The sequence below is a fragment of the Glossina fuscipes genome, unplaced genomic scaffold (assembly GCF_014805625.2).
Source record: "Glossina fuscipes isolate IAEA_lab_2018 unplaced genomic scaffold, Yale_Gfus_2 183, whole genome shotgun sequence".
Classification (NCBI taxonomy): Eukaryota; Metazoa; Arthropoda; class Insecta; order Diptera; family Glossinidae; genus Glossina; species Glossina fuscipes.
Genome location: NW_023998526.1, coordinates 175189 through 198392, shown reverse-complemented (window position 1 = coordinate 198392; position 23204 = coordinate 175189). Strand labels below are relative to the sequence as shown.

The following is a 23204-nucleotide window of genomic DNA, read 5'->3' as shown; positions in this document are numbered from 1 at the left end:
TCTCATTAAATAACTTATGTAATATATCTAGATCATCATCATTTATCAATTTTATAATCTCTGCTGTTGTTTCAGCACTACCCACGATTCTGTTATTTTTCACAGTTTTTATAGCTTTTCTTATTTCATTTTTCGTAATGGGTGGCCCCGTAAACTGCCGATAATTATTTGGAAAGTCGATGAATCTCGCTTGATCGGCAAACAATGGACGAATATAATTTTGTCATACCTATCTTTTTTCATCTATCTCGGTGACTATTTCATTACGATTGTTCGTCAAAACAGCTGGCTTTGTTTTTCTTTACAGGTCACAAGTATCCTTTAGTTTCTTGTGGAAGTGAAACTTGTCATGCAATGATTGAAGGCTTTTTATTTACCAACACTTGTTTTCCGTTCATTCATGATTTTTTTCTCGTATCTTTACTCGTATTCCATTGTATTCATTCTCGTTAGCATTACATCGTTCCATTCTTTCAGTTATCAGTCTCAGTATTCCATCAGCTTAGTTTGTTTGAAACAAAGTTTTTTCTTAGCTACATTTCTGATGATTTTAATCGTGCTTTCCATTCGCTGTGTATTTCTTGATTGTAAATACTTGAACATAGCCTATCGTTTATTTCAGATACTAGACGATTTTCGGTTCAAATTCTTTGAGTTTTTGGATGTTGATTTGTCTCGAAGAGGTGGGTCTTTTAGCTGATGCCAGTTTTAATTTAATTCTTGCCGCTAGATTATGATCTGAAGGTGCATCTGTACTCGGGAAGGTACCGATTTTTTTGACAAATATTCCAAATCTTTTATTAACGGAATGTAGTCTATTTGATTTTGGTTTCCTGGTTGTGACGTGCAACATCGAGTGCCCCTCGTCTGTCATTTATAATCAATTATTATCATTTAATTCAATTATCATATCAATATTTTAAGTAAGTGTAGTAGTTAGTAAGCAACGTATGCTAAATAAGTACACATACATTGCACATAACTTGCTAAACTCATCCACTCACCATAAATGTGCACGTTATTCTATACGCATATAAACATACACACTCTTAAACCATGTACTCAATCTATTAATCATTTCCCCCTCTTCACGGTTTAGATGATGATCGTTTGTATTCGCAATCACAAATGCTCGTTTCTATACACAGGTGGGCGTTTACTTTATGCAAAGGGGCTTCTGTAGAGATGGGTTTCGAATTACTAAGAAACCAACAATCTCTATACGAATAGTGGATGCACGGTTTTAAAATGAATTGATTAATACAAAATTTTATCATTAATATTCGAGCAATATATCCACTTCTCTGTAATGCGAATGTACAAACATTATTAGGTATTTAAGTTTATACATATTTTTACCTGCTCTGGGTAAAATAGTGCTGGCTAATATGTCCCCGTGTTATTACTAACCGTGGCTGACATAATACAAGTAGTCATTGAAGAGACGATCATCGGCTTTACAGCACTAATGTCCTACCAAGCTATAAGATCGAATCGTCTATCTTTGCTCTTGAGCTAAGGGAATTTAACGCTCGTCGCTAATGAAATAAAAACGAGAACAGGAACTTGTTTTTATTCCTGCTCCGACGGTAATATCCTTTGGTGTAAATCCGCCGGCCGCACTTATTTAAGATAGAGATAAGAACAGTTTACAATTACCGCTCCGAAGGTGATGCCCGCTTGGATTGTTCCCCTCCACTCGCCGTTGGCCTCACTTTCTGAAAGCGAAATTCTATCGCGTACAGGGGCATTTTGAAGTCCACTATATCATATTCATCATATTTATATTAATAAAAGTCGAGGTAGTGTTAGACGAGCAGGTGTTTTAATCGACGAACCGGGCAGAAAAAAAAGGGCGATGCTTTTCGCAACAAATTTTCTGGTAACGTGGGCCATGGTATGTTCGAGCTGACTTGCACATTCAAAGAAACAAAAATATCACATTACAAGTTGTTATAAATTTTAAAACCACATTTTAAGCGGAATTATGGTAAACGATCACCGCACTCGTTGCTTAATCCTAGTCGAAAATTGCCAACAATTTGAGGTACAAGTACATTTCGAAGGTTAGCATAGAAATCTCCTTTTATTAGATTCACACCATATTTATTCGTAAGCTCTGAGTAGAATGTTTCAATTTTCTCCATATCACTCTATTGCCTTTCTACTCTACTCTTCTTCTGTATTGTTTAATGCATTTTTCGTATTTCTTAGGTAAAACAGTGCCAACTCCACGTCTATGTTAATTTGTATTGTTCCCAGAACAGTACATCTTAAAATCTGTAGCTTGTTGTGAAATTTTCCTGCTTCATATAAGCTTCGAACGTTCCATATCTCAATATTTCATGTATTTTTGATTTCACTTCCGGGCATTCTTAGTACTCTCATATTACCGGAGATTGAGGCCGTATACTCATTGTCCTTTGCATGTAATTTTTTTAGAGACAGATACTTCAGTGGTCTTCCGGCGCCTTCTAAAGGATATACGTTTTTCTTACGCTTATGCCGTCGACCAATTACGTTGGTTCATCCGCCTTCTAACGACAAAAAGTTGCTCTAACAAATTCGAGAGTTTCAGTGATCATATTATTCTCCCTTTTCACCAAATTACTTGAGGCGCATCGATATTTGCAATTTATTCAGATTACTTGTCTGGATTATTCTTAGCTTCAATGCTTACCCTCGACCTTACCGGCACGGGTGGCCCTACCTACGATACCACCGTTATTGCTCTTGACGTCTTTGCACTCACTAAGTGTTCTCGTCAGGAACTTCGGTCACAAAAGTCTATGTTTTAGATTCTAAAATAAGGAGGGCTTACCAGCCCTTATATGGAGAGTCAGCCAAATTTCTACTTTTTGTGACGGAAACTAAAGGACAATAAAATACTTGATAAGTAAGTTAAGTTAGCTAACTATGGATCACCCCATGTGACTCTCCAATATTAGGCTTTGCTGAAAATTATGCCTTTATGTGGAAATAATATGTAACTATAATGTTGAGCTGTTTTTTTTTTTGCTTTTCTTTACATACATTTAATAATAATTAGCATAAGATTTATTTCTGAAAGTCGATTGAATTCGGATGTTAATTTATTTTACCTGAATTTCATGTGTTAATAAAACAAATATATGAATAGAACACACACAACAAGTCTTGATGAAGAAATAAACCCATTTTAGTATTCACTCTGATTAATAACGTACGTAGTTTAAAGAATTTGAGAATCGTGTTGACAATCGTTATAAGACTTTGACAATGCCAAAATGTCTGCAACAATAGCTGCAAAAAGTAGTCTGAAAAGTAATACAAAGCCATATGTTTAATAAAAACGCAACTATCAGAATTAGGTAATACACATATTCCAGGATTTTATTGGAAGTCAAAAGAAAATTTTTCCAGGTTTTTGGAAAATAAATTTCCGTAGCTTCTAAATAACGATACCAAAATAAACCTTTTGAATCTTTGTTGGTGTTCAAACAAAATCGTGAATGGCAATACCATATTGCTTTTTTTGGTTTTTATTTTTTTTTTTTACTTTTCTTGCTTTATTACACATATGCCCTTTTTCAATAAAATATATTATTATTATTGTCTTTTGCTTTGCCATGTAAAGAAGACTTTCTTGTGCTCCTGCTTTATCATCTTAAAGGGAAAAGGTTTTGGTTAAAATATCATAATTTAAAATACTATACTCGCTTTCTCATAAGCAAGCAACTTGCAACACCTACAGTTGGATTCTAAAAGTATTGAATTATAGTGACTTCTGAATCCTGAACTAATGACTAATAATACCACAAATATAAAAAAATACCGTTTTTCCCTGATTTTCAATTCAATTATTAACTGTTATTTTTATGGCAAAAAGTAAAAACCTATAAACACTGCAACATGTGGTTATATCTTGTGACGTTTGTTACAGATTCAATCTTGTAGTAGGCGGGATTGTTAATCTCACTCGTGAAGAGATGAAGCACATTTAAAGGTGAAAACGGAAAAGAGAACTGGAACAAACTTCGAGATAGAGACGTTGGTTTGCGAAGTCGAAAGAGACAAAAACGTGTGCGGAAAATTTTGGTGAAGAAAAAATAAATATGAAGAAGAGAAAAAGAAAGAGTTTTCAGATTTATTTTTTATAATTTTAAATTATTAATTCTCATATAAAATTTAGACCAAAAATAAAAGTCCATTGATGAACGTTAAATTCACAAGAAAATGCTTATTAGGATTTCACTTTGGATGAGCAAATTGGAAGAGAATAATGGCGACTGGCATGACAGCGGACTGAAGAAAATATATAAGAAATAAAAATATATATGCAAAACAAATTATAAAGAAACCAAAATAACACATGTGAAATCCAAAAGTATTATTAAATTATATTCAAAAGAAACATTATTCATAAATTTATTTTCGAGAAAAACTAACGTACATAAGAAAATATATATTATTTTCATATACATATACACATCAAACAGGAACGATATAAGGAAAACTGCAAGCTGCACAAAAGGGATAAGAGATCTCCTAATTATATATGCACAAAAATAGATTGGCAAACATTTCTGATATGCAATTAATTAGAGTTTTGTAATACACATATGGCGTTGCGTATATGGATTTGAGTTTATGTATATGCACACATATAAACGTAATAAGTGACCAATTTTAAATTTGTGTTATGTGTTGCAAGGAAACTGTTAAAAGTGATAGTAGATAAGCTAAACAAAAAAAAAAAAGATAGCCCAGTCAGATTTAATGCAATGATGATAAACTTAACGGCATGCGCAAAGATACTTGGCTCCATCAGCGTAAATAGCTTTGTTTGCTTATATCTGATAAATGTTAAATGTACACATATAAAGTTCTTCTGACGGGACGACAATAAACAAACGAAATTTTGTATATAAGTGTTACGTATGTGTCTCGTATGTAATGGAACTCTAGAAAAAAATGGTTGATAAATAAAATCAATGGTTTACATTAGCATTTAAAATTTCCCTTGCATCATCTGCAGCTTCTAGTGCGCTATACAATTACAACTACATTTTGTTTAAATCATTACAACTATGTCACCTTCTTCCCCAGCTAGCAAAGTTACAACTCGTAGCGTAGCATGTGGTTCGTCACTTAAGTCTGATTCGTCGGTACAAGTTAGCGCTTCCTAAAAGTCTACCAAAAACGTTACCGTTTCTGCTATTGCTGAGTCGGTAACAAAAAAATTACAAATAAGCTGGGAAGTACTTCTGAGCTACACTGAAGTGTCGAGGGTATCTCCTCCCTGCTAAAACTAATAAGGAGAATAGTAAATTGTCCTCTCCTCCTGGTGGCCGAGAATGAGCGCTGGTCGCCACACTGGGCACATCGCACAAGCTGCTCGTGCAAGTGTGGTTACCCCTTCTATAATCTCCTCAACTCAAAACTCCCCATCCGTGAACCCTAATGCTTCTAGTAGAGATGACATGTGCTTGAAGGCAGTTCCTCCTAGAAAGGCAATATTTGCGTCAAGACTGGCAACTGATACATCCGCAGATAACCTAAAAAGTTATCTGGTGGCGAAAGTGCCATCTGTCAATTGAAAGCGTCTTAGCATTTTCAAATTGGCTACTTCTCAACCTAGAGCAATCTCGTCTTTTAAAATTCTAATTCCGACTGAAAACATGGATATGTTGTTATATAAACCATTGTGGCCCGTTGGATCCGACACTTGGTTAAAGCGTGATCTACATTCGTCAGAACTTTTCCATAATTCGTTTCAGGTTTTCAGAAATGACTGACTGTCCCGCAATGGTGGTGGTGTTTTAATTGCCATATCTGCGGCAGTCCCCTCCTATTCAATTGAATTTCCCACTAGACCCGACGTTGAATTTATCGCCATTCGAGCGAAATTTTCTGATAAACATTTATATGTGAACTGCTCCTATATTCCCCCAAATTCGGATATCTCCCTATATAAGAAACAAAAGAAACAAGTATCTCTTATTTATGAAGTGGCCACGCATTCTAAACCTATCGGTATAGTCATAGCGTTGGATGACTTCAATTCTCTCAAGTCTCTTGATGTTACAGTGATAGTTCTGGCTGTTTGATTTCTACTTTAACATCTGATAGAGCTTTTATGTTCTTTAATGAATTACTCGATCATAATTTAGTTCAATAAAACGGTACCATTAATTGCAATGGTAGATTGCTTGATCTTTGCTTTGCCAATTTTTCTGAGATTTGTGTAAACCGTGGTCTTCCTTTTAGTTTACCTGAGTATCCTTATCATCCAGCATTAGGTGTTTCCTTTCATTACAACCATGGTGGTTCGTTGAACTTCTATAACGTTCCAAATTCAACTTTTTCAAATAAATTTTATGATTTCCATAAAAACAATGTTTCAATGCTAAAGTCACATCTTCCACATATTAAGCTTGATTTCTTAGTTGCAAGTATTGATAGCTTACTGTCACCGTTCTACAATATATTAAATCAAGCAGGCCTGTTCTCGAAGCAGGTGTCCCCCGTGGTTTAATAAGACGACTAAGTATTACAAGAACAGGAACAAAAGCTTTTCAAAAAATTTTCGTGAAGTGAATTTGTTTTCGACTATTTCGCTTATTCAGCGACAGGGCATCGAATTAATTCCCTCAACCATCAGTATTATTGCAAATACCATCAGTTCATTAATTCATCTCTGTTTGCTAATTCTAAATACTTTTTTAAGTTCGTTAATCCCAAAAGAGAAATCTCCATGAATGTCTCACATGTTTCTTTTAAATGGTTCGAGTCCTCGGGCGACATTGACTGCTAATTCCGTTTGATTTGGTTAACCATAAAACACTTATCTTTAAACTCCAAGCCTCTGGCTTCCCTTCCTATTTAGTGAAATGCATAATAGCTCATCCAGGGTTTTGTTTAACTTCATCACATCACATGAATTCCCCGTTACGTTTGGCGTACCTCAAGGCAGCTACTTAGAAGCCATTTTATTTAATTTATACATTAATGATTAAATCCAGCCAGATCTTAATGTATGCTGATGATGTGAAACTGTTTTCTTCCTTTTCCGTAGAATCGCAATCACATCACCTTCAAATTGTCTTAAATAAATTGGTTGCATGGTACTCGTTGAATCTTATGAAATTAAATCAAAATAAATGTAGGAAGCTTTCTTTCTTAAGAAGGAAGTCATTCATTATTCAGTACATCATTGATTCCCATAGGTTCCTTCTATTATCCTTGCCGTCACTTGAGAAACATAGATTTATTCTTAATCAAGGTAATAAATGGTACTATTGACTCGCCCGCATTACTTGGTGAGATAAACTTTAACGTCCCTACTCGCTTCTCTTCGCACTTTATCTTTATTAAGCTTAGTCAATGTAAACACTGTTATGAGCTATTCAACTCGCTTAGATTTGTTTGCAGAAACCTAAATTATGTCTATTTCTTATTCTCATTATCAGACTCCCTAAAGTCTATTAAAGCAACTTTGCTTAGTACGCACGATTTAACTATATCGTACTTAAACTAACCTTCCATTCTTAATACCTCATTTTTTGTATTTAAAGTAATATTGTGTTGTTAATGCTTCTATGCTAGCGGAGTACATGCTTTTTTTCTCCCTTTGTTGTTTATTTATAAAGGATTTATTATTTTCAATTTTTTTATTTATTTTTAACTCATTTCGTTATTATTATTCTTTTTTTATCTTCCTTTTTATTGTATACTAGTTTTTAAAACCATCTGTCTAAGATTTTCTCTTAAGATCCACTGAATTCTAGTGTGATTAATTTTAGTTGAATTTCATGTATAAATGGGTAAAATAAATAAATAAAGAAATAAAACACTTGCATTGAAAACTAGAACAATAATATCTTTCAAATACGTAATCATTGGTGATATTGGTGTAATCCCTGTAACTGAATTGCAAGAAGAAGGAAAACAACGTTGCACGAGGAGAATTAACTTGTATTCGGATTTCACGTTAAAACCAAGCGTCTCAAGCACCATGATCAATGCCAGGATCTTTTTCAAGTCCATGATCCTAAATTTAAAATATAAAGCGTCATCGTCGACAACAACCAAACCAGCACCATCACTTGCAGCGATCGATCGTATCGTTACCAAGTCAACCGTATAGGTTAAGTATAGACAATTATGAGTTTTTTCTTTATCTACTTGCATGTATTATTTTTTATTTATCTTATATTTTATTTGCACTACATTTCTTAAGGTTCAGTAGGCTTTCTGTTTTCCTTATTTTTATAATTTTTTATTGTGAAGAATATTTTAAAATAAGGACTTTAAATTTATTTTTATATTATTCAATAAATTTTTATAATATTTTATGTTAACGTAACAATATAAAAGTGCATTAGTTTTTTTTTGAGGAAAGTAACTTAGGATTTATCGGACCCAACTTCGAGTTCTTCAATTGCAAATGATGGGCCAAAGAAGACTATAGGTGGACTAGGGTATAGAAATGGCCCAGCACTTATGATCTGCCCGTTCGGCACTTCAAAGCAGCCTTAAATATAGTCAAGTTCGTAGTTCGATACTAAAACAGATCTTGAGCGCTTACAGACGCAACCGTTACAATACATTTCGTTGTTTTAAAATTTGAGAATATTACAATAAGTTCGTTTCGAAAAAAGAGCAATACCTGACATGGTGCCGCACAAATAATTCAAGAAAATTCTTATAATCTATATATTTTTTTATTTTCATGTTATTATAAAAGTATATAAGAAAACTTGGAATTACTCGTATTAAAACTTTTTTCAAGAATTTTGCATAACAACTATGCTATCATTAGAACATGTTTTTTTTTTTTAAATATAATTTAGATGAGTTTTAAGCACTTCTGTAAAAATACTTCAATACCACTTTGTGAAATATGTAAGAGGTAAAAATGGACAGACGTCCCTTGCTTAATATGGTACTTACAAAAAAGATTACCACTTAAAACAAAAATATTCTATAAATGCTTATTGTAAGGGAATTGTAGCTTTAGAATTAAAAAATGTCAGTTCGAAATAATCCGTAGTTGATTCTCCAGAGAATTTGTAGACGAAAGCGACGTTGGCTGCAATTGTTATTGTTATGTTCTACTCCGCACGTGTGGTTTGCGGAGATCCGTAGAACATTCGCAAGGACTTAACACTAGATTAACGGTACCCGTAAATTTTACGGGTTTGTGATTTCAAGCTCAAAAATTCTGCAAAAAGGAATGTTATATATTCGTTTTTAATTATTTAGCGCAGCATATGTATACGTCTACTCTTTTTTCTATGACACGCCTCCTTTGCCATCTCAAGATGCGTTATGCGTAGTTTTACTGAAGATCATAAATTTATTGGGTAAGTTTTGTGAATCGCCACAAAAATAAAGATAGGAAGCTAATATTTGGCACAACCATTTTCGTATCGGCTAGAAATATATGATTAAAATATAACCGTGATCTGTTTATATACGCGTCATCAACCTAGAAAAAACTAAAACTCGAAAAACACCGACAAGTTTTTCAAATTTTCGTCTATAATTCTCGATCCCGTGAATATGTTTTATTGGTATTCGCAACGATCACCTGCATATTCAGTGTAAAAATGGTCTCGATCGGTTTAGTAATACATCCACATTTAGCGATTAAATATAAGAGCAACTTTTATATATCCTTTTACGCTCATTGTTTTCTTTTTAATACTATTTGCTACTATTTGATATTACTAGATTTACGGTCACGGCTATATATATAGTTCTTTTATACTTTCAGCTTATTTTAAGCTTACGTAATTTTGAACTATCGTAGAACATATAAATAACTTAACGAAATGCCAGTAAACATTTTAATTATCCCAAAAACCCCGCAAACCACATGGATACCATTAAACAACGCAAACAAGGGATGCAAACATGGAATGTGCATGCAGTTATTCTAGTGATTTCGGTTGCTATTATTGTTAAATAAAAGACTAATTTGCAGTTCTATGTAGTGCAAAGTCCGTGTATCATAATAATAATGTCTTCTCCTTTTATAAATAAATGGTCTTTACACAAACAAATTTGTGAATACGTAAGGTTGCATCTGCAATTGTAAACGAATAGAACAAGTTGCCATGACAAAAAGGCGGTAGACAATATCCAAGATGAATTAAAAAAAAAACCGGGTAAGCAAGATTTTTAAGGCTATCGAAAGCAGGGTGTATTAATTAACTAGTACCGGAGAAGAACACGAAATATAACATCAATCTTCAAATATTGTCTATGCAACTACTAGCAGGGCATGTGCTAAGTAATTTACCCATCAACCGAAAGTATGCATTTAGACCGAAGAGTGCAAAGCGGTAATTGGCAGAAATTTACGTATGGAGATGTATGCTTCTACGTGGTAATGTGAATGTTGAATAACTCTCCCAATCTTGTGCTTCATTGTAGAGTATTTGTATAAAACTTTACTTTTTAAATTTGCTAAAAATGTTTTAGTAAACGACTCCTTTCCATATTTTTTGAATGATGAGCACAATATAAATTTTCGGACGATTTTAAACACGACTTTGAAGGAAAACCAATTAAAAAATAAGATTGGTTTAAACGAACTACACGGCATGATATAAGTTTTGTCCCAGCGATTTATTTACCATTACACTTAAATGTTTGGCAGTTTCAGACTTTAATATATAAGAATTTTGATTTTTTTTAAACGAGTTAAGTTTTTATGTCATCTCATATTAAAGTAACAGTAGAACAAAATTTAGTTTGCATCTTTTAGTTTACTTAAGAATTTATTTAAAAAAATTATTTTTTAGATAATTTAATTTTACTCTTTAGTCCACTGCAATTCGAACTAGCTATGTCCTAAAAATCTTATTCTGTTGATTTAAATTTTATTATAATTAATATTTAAATGCATCCATTCCGTCTATTATGTTAAGAACACCCCTAGTTTTTTGCATTCTACTCTCGAAATTATCTTATGTAATACCCGTATTAAGGGAATTGTTGAAAAAAGATAGTGTCATGCTTTGTGGTAGCTGCCACTTGAAATATACGAAAAATTTAACTATACCACATTGTATTGCCATTAGTTTATGCAGAATTTCAGCATATGGAATTTATAAAAGCTATAATCTCGACTGAAAGTTTCCGTGCTGACAAGAAAGCATAAAAATAGTTATTATGTTTGCTTTTCGTAGTTGCTGTCACTTCGTGTCAAATTGTATTCTGAAACAAAAGTAACTACAAAACCCTCCAATGTGAAATTTGTTAACTTACTAAAACCACAAAAAAAAATTTGGAATAAACAACGTACTATTAAAAGAGTAAATTATTAGTAAATTATTTTAATATAATAGCTCTTACCACAACACCAAAAAAGCATAAAAAGAAAGATATGATGATCTGTCAGTAGTTGTGATTCGAATAAGGGAGAAAAACTTCTAATAAACGATGCTTTGCTGGTTTACTTTATTATATACAATCCGTTTTACTAGAATATATGTTAATCAATGTAGAGGTGGGGGTTTCGGTCGGTCGGCCGTTCTATGCTCTTCACAAGAGTGTTATATTCCATTTAATAACGGAATTCGTTTTATCAGTAATTCTTTTCATAATTCTCTGCTCACATAATAGCGCAATTTAAAGAGAGAATTATGAAAAGAAAACAAAGTCCCCCTGTAGAGCATTGAGATGAATTTTGCATATTTTGTGTTACGAGGAAAAGCAACAAGACTGGCGAGAGTGATCAAGATAGGGAGTCTGCTTTGCAGGATCAGAAAAACGGCTAGTCGCGGTATAATCAAAATTTTTTTTTATGCAAATAAATATGGTAGAAGTCGACAAAGGGACTAAAACGTGTCTATGATGTCAATAAAAGTGAGCAAAATATTGTTGAATAAATAAAAATACATTAAAAGCAGCAAAGTATTGAAAAATAAATAAGAGTGCATGAAAAGCAACAAAATATTGGGAAATATATAAAAGTAGATTAAAAGCAGCAAAGTACCTTTTATCAAGTTAAATAGAACTTTTACATGGAAATTCATCGTTTTAACGAAAATCCAAGTAATCACATGAACAAATGTCGAAGAATAAAGTTGGAGTTAAGAAAAGTGAAATAACTCCACAAATAGCGAATTGTGAATTGATGAACAAACTGTACTCTAAATCTAAAGTATACAGAAAGTACAGCAACGCTACCAAGAAATGCCAAAAAAAAAAAAAATTAACTGTACAAAGAAGAGCAGCTATATATGTATATAAATTCGTAAGACATATGCCTAATGGGGAGAGAAATTAAAGCAGACACAATTTCCAAACAAAAGGCGGAAGAGGAGGAGACATTGAAAGTGTTCTGCTGTTATGAAAAGACAACTTAATCTGTTTTTATATCCTTTTTAAACTATGTATATTTGTTATGATTAAAAACTAACCCATTTACGTTTTCTGGTATGTTTTGAATTTTTTTTGCCCCTAATGCTCTCTCAGTAGAGTAAGTAAGTGAGTGTGTATATGTGTGGGTGTAATCATGGGCGGCGACTTAAGGATCTAGCAAATGCGTAAGCACAGGCTAACGGACAGGTGAACAATACAGACGGACCGTAGGACAGTTACTTAACGTCGCGCCGTATAATTCATTTGCTTATAATTAATTTTGTGAACGTGGTCTAACCAGGCGAAACAAAGTGCACCCTTCACTGTACGCGTTATGCAAATGGCGCGCAGTGCAAACCTAAATGAGGAGTTTGTTTTTACTGAAAACTCGTCTAACTTATTTGAATTATAGCAGAATATTAAGACCTACGTTGGTCGCTTTACAAAATATGACGCTTAACTTACGAGAATATTCCTCTTTACATACCACGCTCGTTAAAACACTGTTTAATTGTGTGAGAAATGACTAGGTAAGGGTATGTTTCCCGTTAATCAAACTGTTGTCGCACTGTGGAAACCGAGGTGTCGAAGTGTTGGGCAGGGCGGTAAAGGAGGAAAAATTCGTAAGATGTGAGCTATCTGTTGTTGGAATTTTTTTGACAGTAAACAAAGTTTTCAGGATTCTCTTATCGCGCACTGATCGCGCAATAACAAAGTGGATCGTTCTCTATTAAGTTTCGTAATGCTTATTATTATTTTTTTTTTCTACGCCAATAAAGTTATGAACTTAAAACATAAGCTTCTTGGCCGTTTGAAAAATGGGTATGTCTTTTCCCCCTTATCGGACGGAAAGGAAAAACTTTTCGAGCATATACGCGAACACAACATTATATTCGCACTATCCCCCATCTAAGCGAAACCAGATAAAAAAAAATTTTTTTTTGGTAGGATACCTATATTTAACCTGTAATTGTAAGAATTAAGTTGCTTTAAAAACGCTCACGTTACAAAATTATATGAAGAATTCTATTTGATAGTATACATACATCTATACATAGAGTATATGCATGTTTGTCTGATACTCTATATTTTTGCGTGGTTGTTCTTTGCTTGTTTTTTCTGAAAAGAACATTTTTTTTCTTCTGAACAATTACGGGTCATATAATATACAGTATATCATCTGCCTTTTTTTGTTCTGAAATATTAATTTTACTTACATTTACATAGAAATTTTTTCCCAAAACGCGCAAATCACTATTGACACCACCTGCGGAGATATTTTTATTTTTGAGTTTTGGGATATTTATACTTCATATATATTAGCGAAAGCTAGATTTTCTGAATTATCTTCTTTTCTAAGTCTGGCTAAACAAATCTATAGTCTTTTTTGATGGGATTTTAGATTAAATCAGTTCTGTTTTAAAGATTACGTTATGGAATTGTTAGAATTAGGACAAGGTGCATATTTGGTAGTCCAAAATTTTGAATGAACCATAACAAAAGTGGTGACAAGTCTACACATGCAGCTAACATAAAACCTGCGACAAGTTCTTCGACGCTTTCAACACGGGCAAGAAAATATTTCGAGGGAGAGCTCCATTGGTAGTTATCCTGCTAAAGACTTTGAAACCTTCATAAACCGATGAGACAAAATTTTCAGGACGTCAAACGAAGATTTATCAAGTAATACTAATAATTTTGGTGAAAATGATACAGGAGGAGATAATCCACTAGAATTCAGCAAGGCTCATGAGCAGAAAACATAAATTCAAATCAACAACCGGTGGACACGCTGAAACAACAAAACGACGGATTGTTGAGTTTGAAAAAATTTGAAAAAGATACAATGAAATAAGGCAAAATCAAACGGGAGATGCCGAAAGTACGCAAAATTTTAAAATTTCAGCAGCAACATCTACACCCAATCAAGATATTCCATCCCATGCAAGAGGACACCGAAATAACAATGTTCACCTAATTCAACAACAACAACAACAGTAAGACGTTCGTTTATGCAGTGATGAAGGCACCCGTATACGTTGATTTAAATGGCTGGCGTTTAAAATTTGATGGATGTGGAAAAGGTCTTACAGTCTAGAGTGTTATTTTTACGATTGGACGATTGAGAGAACAGCAGCAGATAAGTTCTGACGAATTATTCACTGAATAGAGAAATCATGAAACGTAAACAGCAGCCGGCAGAATGTTTCGGAAATTACTATACGGAAATCCATGAACTAACCTTCGGGATGAGCAAAGAATGCCTGAGTAGATATTAATTAAAATCATTAAATCCGATGTCCAGGGACGAAGCAGTTGAAGCCTTCGAGCCTCGACGCAGCACGTCTAACAATATACGACAAAAATCTAGCGGTATTGATAAAATCAACAGAGCACAAGCTAACACACACACAATATGAGCAGAAACAATGCAGATCGACTTCCATGTCAACCTGTTATGTCACGTTTAACCCAACCAGGAACATCACAAAATGTTCCCGCCACCTATTCAATCGGTAGTAAACCCCAATTATGTTCAATCATCCATAGTTACGTCTAAGATAACTTTGAGTGGACTCTTCTGTCAATCAATTTTTCAATTAACCTGAACGAGGATCGATAATCTCGAAGTAACAGTTTCATTAAACACTGGTGCCAGTGTTAGTGTGGAGCAGGGGCAGAAGAATTTTTGACACACCGCACGCACAAAATTGTAAAATTACGGAATCAACATGTAAGAAGTGCTAATCGAAGTAAAACGCCTTTGACGGGGGTCATCACCATGCCAGTGAAGTGGGGAGGAGAAGTTAGAGATATTAAATATCTAATCGTGCCCGACCTGCTACAAAAGTTTTATTTTGGAATAGACTTCTGGAAAACTTTTGGTTTATTCGTCGTTACTAAATCATATCGTTGATGATAGTTTACCTGTGAAACAAAAGCATTATCCGATATTGCCAGTATTACAACATTTAGTCTGCAGCGAAGTAGATCGTGTGGTAGCGCTACGTATAATCGAAGAAAATAACAGTAGCTTGAACTCCATAATTACTATAGTACGTAAGAGTACCAAAAAACGATTACGCTTAGATGCGCGCAAGGTTAACCTAACTAAGAACAGTCAAGCATGCATACCCACATATTGAAAGCTTATTTAACCGTCTCTAAAACACTCCGCATCTGTTTTGAAAGACACTTTTTGGCAGATTCCACTGGAGGAAGATTCATGAGGGAAAAAAGCATTTACTGTGCCGGGGGACCTCTATACCAACCTACTATAATGCCGTTCGGATTGTGTAACGCAGCACAACGCATGTGCACATTAAAGGTCAAAGTCATACCAGTGTGTTTAGGTAAAAATGTTTTCGTTAACCTAGACGACTTGTTAATCTCTTTAATTATCGTTTGATTTACTTAGTCATAGTTTCAGTGCTTAAAGTATGCCAACTTACTTATCAGTAAGAGTCGTTTCTGTTATAAAAGAGTAAAATATCTCAGTTTTATAGCGGGAAATGGACATCTGAAAACGGATCCTGAGAAAATGGAGGCCATCACCAATTTTGATATACCCATATCTCCTAAACAACTCTGAAGATTTCTTAGCATGACCAGTTGGTATCGTCGTTTCATCTCCAATTATACGACTATTTCGGCGCCACTTCACAATTGTTATACCAAAGTTCGGATAAAGAATTTTTTACTATCAGGTGAACTTGATCAGTTAAAATGATGCCTCATCACCGCACCAGTTTTGGTTGCACCTGATTTTAAGAAACACTTTCATACTCAATTTGACGCTTCTAAGGATGGAGTGGGAGGAGTGTTATCCGAGAAAGACGATGGCTAAAACGAAAGATCGATAAGTCAGCAAAAGTTAATAAAGCGCAGAAAAACTACACCGTTACGGAATTGAAATGTTTTGCAGCCAAATTGAGTGTCGAAATGTTCAGACTATACATTTACAGTTATCACCGATCATTCCAGTCTAAAATGTCTTATGTCTCACAAAGATTTGTCCGGAAGAATAGCCAGGTGGAATCTTAAATTGCAGACGTTTGACTGTACTATTGACTATCATAATGGAAATCAAAATATTGTTTCTGACACGTTCTCTCGTATGGACGTAAATGATTGATCTGGAATTTACTTATTTTACTTTTGAAGAATATGATCAATACCAGATATTTGCGTGTCTGAAGGTTTGTTTATAAAAAACAGATTTCAGCACCGGAAATGAAATATTGGACGGTAGTACGTAGAACTTGTGGATACCAACTGAACTTCGACACCTCTTAGCATGCCCTTAGTATCAAATATTTGAAAAATTATACGTTTGTGGCAATCTCGTGGTAACAATTCGCAAAATGACTTATAATCAATCCGTATAAGATATATTAAGTATAAGAGGTAGGTATACCTGGACTTTATATACATCCGCGCACACTAGAAGTGGTAGAATAACACTTGCCAAATGCACGCAAGCCATGTAGTGCTGCAGCGTCAACTCATAACATACTCAGAGGCCGCTTTACCTGCTTATTATGAAATTCCTGCAGTACAATATTCGAAACTTCAAAAAAGTACGATCTTTTTCAGACAATGATTTAAACAGCAATGCTTCTGAATATTGTATTCTTAGTGATGTGCTTCGATTGGGTGACAACAATGATAATCTAAAAGTTGGGAGTTTTTCTTGTATAGTAAAATTAACAGATGTTGGTTATGGTGGCGTTTGTATTCTTTTTACATCCGGCATTCGTTTCATAAAGACGCCCTTCGTAACAGATGCTGGTTATCAAAACTGTCACACTTAATCCAAATCTTACGAGCACCTAAGTTTACCCTCCGCCAAATTTAGACACATGAACGCTCCATGACCATCTTCAAAGAATAAGCGACTTTATCATCAAAACATCATTCTATATGCTGATTTCAACGCTCGAAAATGCATCTTTGGTAACTCCTAGAATTCAAGCGAAGGGAAGAATCTGGTAAAGGTGCTCATTCCTCAAATATGTGCTCTCAATAACGGTAAATAAATGTTCTTCAGCTCTAGACATGGTCCTCAAAATTGTAGTGTTTTAGACTTAACACTTACTAACCATCATAACTTAGCTTTTTTGCGAGATAATCTAGGCAACAGCCACCATTCTCCGATCATTCTGAATCAAAGAACATAACATATTCTGAAACCTCAAGAAACCGTTACTTCGCAGTTTGTCCAAAATTTCGCATAACAGTAATTTTGAATCCATTCAAACTACTCTTGCAAAAAGTTTAGAGTCTGTTGCGAACTCATATGATCCAAAATCGTGGTGGAACTTTAAGCTAAAAACTCCTTTTCGAATATTTCAAGTTTCCAAAACAAAATTCAACCTACACTAACGCCGAAAACTACAACTCCAAACAAAATATTTCAATATAAGCAGTGAATGAAAACCATAAATGAAATTTGTAAAATCGGCAAATCCACAACCTTTTGGAGTTTTATTAAAGGAACGCAGAATGAGATTCCTTGGAATTCTGGCAACAATACCGCTATTGCTACTAGTTTCCTTTCAGTCGAAATGACTGCTGCAAATTGTCTTTTAATGAACTTGCAAATGTTTTTAGCAAGAGACACTCCCTCACCAAAGCCATTGAAATCATTCCTATTCCCAAAAGAGGTGCAAGCTCCAGCGTAACAGAAAATTTTTGTCCCTTTTTAACTTATATCAGTTTACGGTCACTTTTTTTCAATAAGAAAGAAATTTGGAAAAAAGTGATGTTCTTATTTTTACACATCAGCCATTCATATGGTTGTGTGGATATCGCTAAAGTAGATAAAATTCTTTATAGTTAGCTAGTCGGTTATCAAGACATGTTTTTGTGATAAATTTTAACAGAAATGAGGTCAGTGGCGATCTTCTGTTTAGTTTTAATCTAAACCTTCAATCCAAGTAAATCTTAAACAATCTATTTTGCCAAACGTTTGAACAAGCACATTAATATGACCATGGGTTGTGTTCACATCAATCAACTGTTGCTTTCCTTGATAGCTACGAGAAATCAGTTAAGGACTCGAGCAATGATGTCAACTGCGTTAAGGTAATGACAAATACTTATAGCGGCATGTAAACCCCTCATACAGTATGTGGCCTTAATCCGAACCATAATAGAATCTGGCCGATCAACTCTCCAAAATATATTGACAAACTAATTCAAACTTTTCAAAACAAACAACTTCGTCAATGCTTAGGCCTTACACCGGCTATATCGTAAGATAGTTTTCATAAGTGAGAGTAAATTGCGTTCTCCAAACAATCTCTAAACAGGAAAAACATAATCTGTACGTTGCTAACATGTTCAAAAGCATTGTATTTTCCTCAGTACCAGAACTGCGTTTTGTTTCGGGACCACGCCATTACGGACTTTCACTTAACGAAAAAGCTAATGGTTTAGCCTCACTAACGGAGGGCTTTTTAAATATCATTATACTGCTAAAGAAGCCCTAAGGACAATCATCTCTTCATAACAGCGACAGAAACCGTCTCAACTTTTTTTTACTCAAAGATCAGGCTTCCATTATTACACAAACGGATGTTGAAGTTTGATATCCAATCCAAAATTATCCATTTGCGGTCGTTTAAATTTTTTATCCTGTCAAACATGAAGGTAGAATAATTTTGTGGTTTTCATCACATAGCAGTGCCGCGATTGTATGTTAACTCACTTGCTTTTTTTTCTTAAAAAAAAAAAAAAAATTTGTTGTGTTTTTGTATTTCTTATTTGATCTGTAACGCGTTACTACTGGTTTACGTTCCTGAACTACATCGTATGGAATCGCGGTACAGTATTCATCATCTAATCGAGCATCTATAATTACGGAACGGATTAAGACCACGCCATTACAAGCTAACCAAAAAAAAAAGGAGTCTAACGAAAGTTTCTCGCGCTCAAACACTTTCAAACAAATGATCGCATGCTTTCTCGGAAGAATTGATCATGTAGCAAAAGCGTCTTTAGAGAAACGTAAAACGATCAATTCTGGATGATACACAACGGCAAACAAAAATGGACAGGCTTCGGTGAAATGACACTAACAAGCGAATACACTCGGATCATTCATAATGATAACACGCGCACTCATACGTCTCTTTACATAATCGAGGTTTATAGCACTCAAAAAATCGAATTAGTGGAACATCCGCCGTAAAATCCCGTTTTGGCATCTAATGAGTTCTGTTTGTTCCCGAATGTCAAGAATAAATTGCCTGGTTAAAGATTTTCGTTGGCAAAAGAAGCCGTTTATGCATTTAAAAACTTTTTTTAAGCAGAATAGAAAATATGCTATGACAAATGGTTTGAACGGATGCAAAAGTGCGTAGATCACAAAGAATAATATTTTGACAAACAACAAAAGAATTTTTAATGACCAGTTTTTGGATTTTCATTATTAACCTAAAAAAGACTAAAGTAGTTTTTTGGAAAAATGTGAAATTTTAATTTTTAGAAAAAAAAACCAATTGGCCTACTTTTACTTCGTGGCCAATGGATCAATATACTCTAGATATACATACGCTCTTTCATAAATATTTGCATTTGTATGTTTCGATATTTGATGGCAGCTGCCCAAATTGCTAGTATACTTTCTATCCCATATGTATATACTTCATATCCCATGCAATTTTCATATATTCTAAACAATTTATGCTTTGCTTTTAATCAATATAAAATATGTTACTCGAACCTATTAATATGTCCAAAATATTCTACCGATTAGAATATGTAATTAATATCACATCAACTTCTAACCTGCTGCTACAACAATGCGAAAGCAGGCGGACACGGTTAAAGCTATGCATAGTCGTAGTGAATGTTTGCAGTATACGTGAGTTTATTATTTATTAATTTACACATGATACTCAGTTAAAATAAATGAACAGCCAAGTTCAATTGACTTTGAGAAGTAAATTTTATAAGTAATTATTATTAAAAACTATTCTAAAGTGTATAAGGAGAAATACACAGAAAAAACATTGAATAATAATTCATGTATAAATAGATAAGAAAGAAAAAATCATGCACATAACGAGCAGAGACGCACATCCACAACCAGTACAGATTCAACTTGCAAGCGAACTCCTAAGCCATTACAAACATCACAAACAACACCAGTTAATTTTCGAATAATAGTGAGATGTTAAGATTGCTAGTCCGTTTAAATACGCCATAGACACATGGCGCTTATTAAGGAGAGTTGCGTCGACAGATTTTAAAGATTCCGATATTGAGATAGATATCGTTTAAGTTTCTGCAAATAAATCTGAAAGGATTAAACAGCTCATAATTACATTTACATTGACCAAGTTTAAAGAAGATAAAGTGCCTAGAGAAGCGATTAGGCACATCAAAGTTTACCTCACCAAATAACGTGCGCGAATCGATAGTACCATTTTTTAATTTAATTAAGAAGGAAATAGGAAGAGTAAATCTACTTTTTTCGAGTGATGGTAAGGATAATAGAAACAACCTATTTTCATAAGGAGACAAAGAGATAAGCGTGTCCCAAGGGCAAATGTTTTTGAACGGTTTCAATTGAATCCACATAATATCTACAGGAAAGAGACCACACAACAGAGGCATACTCAAGCAGTGGTGTACTTAAGTACATGTATAGCCTTCTTGAAATATAGAGATCCTCACGCTGTTCGGTTTAAGAGAACTTGAAACTTTTAGAAAGGGGAGAGCGAGGTTACTTTTGAACGCTGCCCTCCATTCCGACTCTTTTATTAAAAGTAAAGATTTTAAACAACAAGATATTAAAAATAGGATCTTGTGCGGAAAATTTCAGTATAGTCCGAAACGTCGCATTGACCTCTGATGTTAATGGTTTTATCAAAATTGCTTTTTCTTTTATGCCAATATACTTTGTTATTAGGCTTCGGAGGTGAAATTTGGCCGAAAGAAACGAATTCATCCCTACCACAGTTTGACTATTGTGTTCTCTCGGTCGATTTCTTATTCCCAGCTTAAATGTTTTGAGTGTGGGATAATTGGACACATTTCAAAGTTTTATGCGGCACGGCGCATAAATGCATTGATCAGTGCGTGGCCGTCAAATGTATTGCTCGTGGTTCCAACGATCATAACAAGAGTTGTTCGAGTAGAGAAAGGAGATTATCTCTGAACTAGGTTATGGCCGTAAAGAATTCAATTTATAAAGAAGTGGGTGAAAAATACTCCTCCAATGATTTTGATTGTCTCGACGATGAATCGTAAGATGAGAATTGTCTTTCGGCAACTCATCTACGGCCTCCTACTCCGAAAAAATGCTCTCCTTCATCATTTAAAATATTGTTTTTTTTTTTACAATATAATCAGCGTAACTTATCATTTTTAAATTTTTACTTGAACTCAAATAATATTGATTTTTGCATATTACTTGAAGTTTTCTTGAGAAAGGAGAACGTTTTCACAGTTAAAATTACCAATTGTACTTTCGCTACCAAATGCTGTGACGGCAGCTATGATGGTGCTGGTATAGTGGTCAAAAAAGCTGTCAACTTCAAAGGTATTCCTTTCAACTCTGCTATTGATTATGTTATCATCGCAACTATGAATCTTAAACCGAATTTATCATAGTATCACGCTGCTTTCCCTCCATTGTTGATGTGCAAAGTTTTAAAGATGAAATTCAAAGATTATATGACTTTGTTGACGGCGAACAAAATACGATTCTACACGGAGATTTTAATGCTAAACGTAGCTCATACGGCGCTCGCTTTCGACCGATAAAGACAAGATTTTTGTAAATGTCATCAATGCTTGCAGTTTTAAAATTTTAAATAATAGTATTCCTATCTTTCATTGTAATTGAAGTGGTCGCAAGTGCTGTCTTAGATCTAAATTTCTCCAATTCAACTCGAATACCACTAATGTCTGGATTGACAAAAATCCACACTATCCCATTTTATTTCAAAGTTGCAGCACTCCCGTACGAAAAATAGAAAACCACGTTTTTTATATTAATTTTTTCTAACGTGAACCCTGTCAACATTCTTCCGCAAATACTAAGCTGCAAGAAAAAAAGTTAGTAAGTACATGAATCTCGCCTTCTTAATTAAGCATACGAAAACACTGAAGGAATGAAGATTCGTAGTCAGAAAGGTCAAGAATGGCACGTAAATCTATCACGATTAAAGAGATTTGTGGCAATGGCAACTCGCGATTTTGCCGGATTCATGTCGACAATTTAGTCGAAACCTAAATGGTTGCACTATTTGGAAGGAGCATGACAATAAAACATACTTAAATATGCTCAAGTTATATTTTAAGTGACAATCAGGTTATAATACCTTCAGTTTCTTTTACTAATCTCAGGAACACACCTTTTTCCTTATGGAAGTTAACATATGTTTTACAATCCAGGAAGAAAGCAACAGTTGCAGCTTGTGACGGTATCAAGTACGATATGGTCAGGGCACACTTTGTGTGGAGCTTGATTATCTTATTGAATACAATTAATAATTTCTTCTCTACTAATTTTATAACGTTGGGTTTGCGATTTAATTAAAATTTTATTATAATTGTTGGCGCTCTCAACAGTAGGTAAAAACTTATATAATTTAAGAAACTTCAGAGCCATTTCGATAATTTCTATGTTCATAAAGATTATTAATTTCATGGTCAAAAAGAAGGTAATAGATTTTTGGAAAACTGGGAACATTATCCCAGCTCGTCCTTATGGGTAACAAAAATGCAAATCTACGATTGTGTGTGTCAATGAACTATTTTTTCTCATGACTAGCAATCAGTCGGTTTACCTCCTTACGTTGATTTCCTTCCTCTGAACGGTGTGATTTGTG

General features: G+C 34.2%; 1 protein-coding gene across 6 annotated transcripts in view; it reads right to left on the bottom strand.

The window, feature by feature from the left end:
• The window catches only part of LOC119641850 (tRNA-dihydrouridine(16/17) synthase [NAD(P)(+)]-like), a 63199-nt gene that overhangs the window by 28287 nt on the left and 11708 nt on the right, over window positions 1–23204 (bottom strand). Inside the window, exon 1 of one of the 6 annotated variants that reach the window (XM_038040726.1) lies at window positions 23163–23185. The exons of 3 other annotated variants lie outside the window; for them this stretch is intronic. Coding sequence is in view for 2 of the 3 variants with exons in the window: in XM_038040722.1 (XP_037896650.1) it covers window positions 15810–15877 (68 nt within the window). In the remaining variant the exon portion in view is untranslated. Of the gene's footprint in view, window positions 1–3101; window positions 3128–15809; window positions 15893–23162; window positions 23186–23204 lie in introns of those variants that run through there. 2 more of the 6 variants (XM_038040722.1, XM_038040723.1) reach the window with 2 other exon arrangements.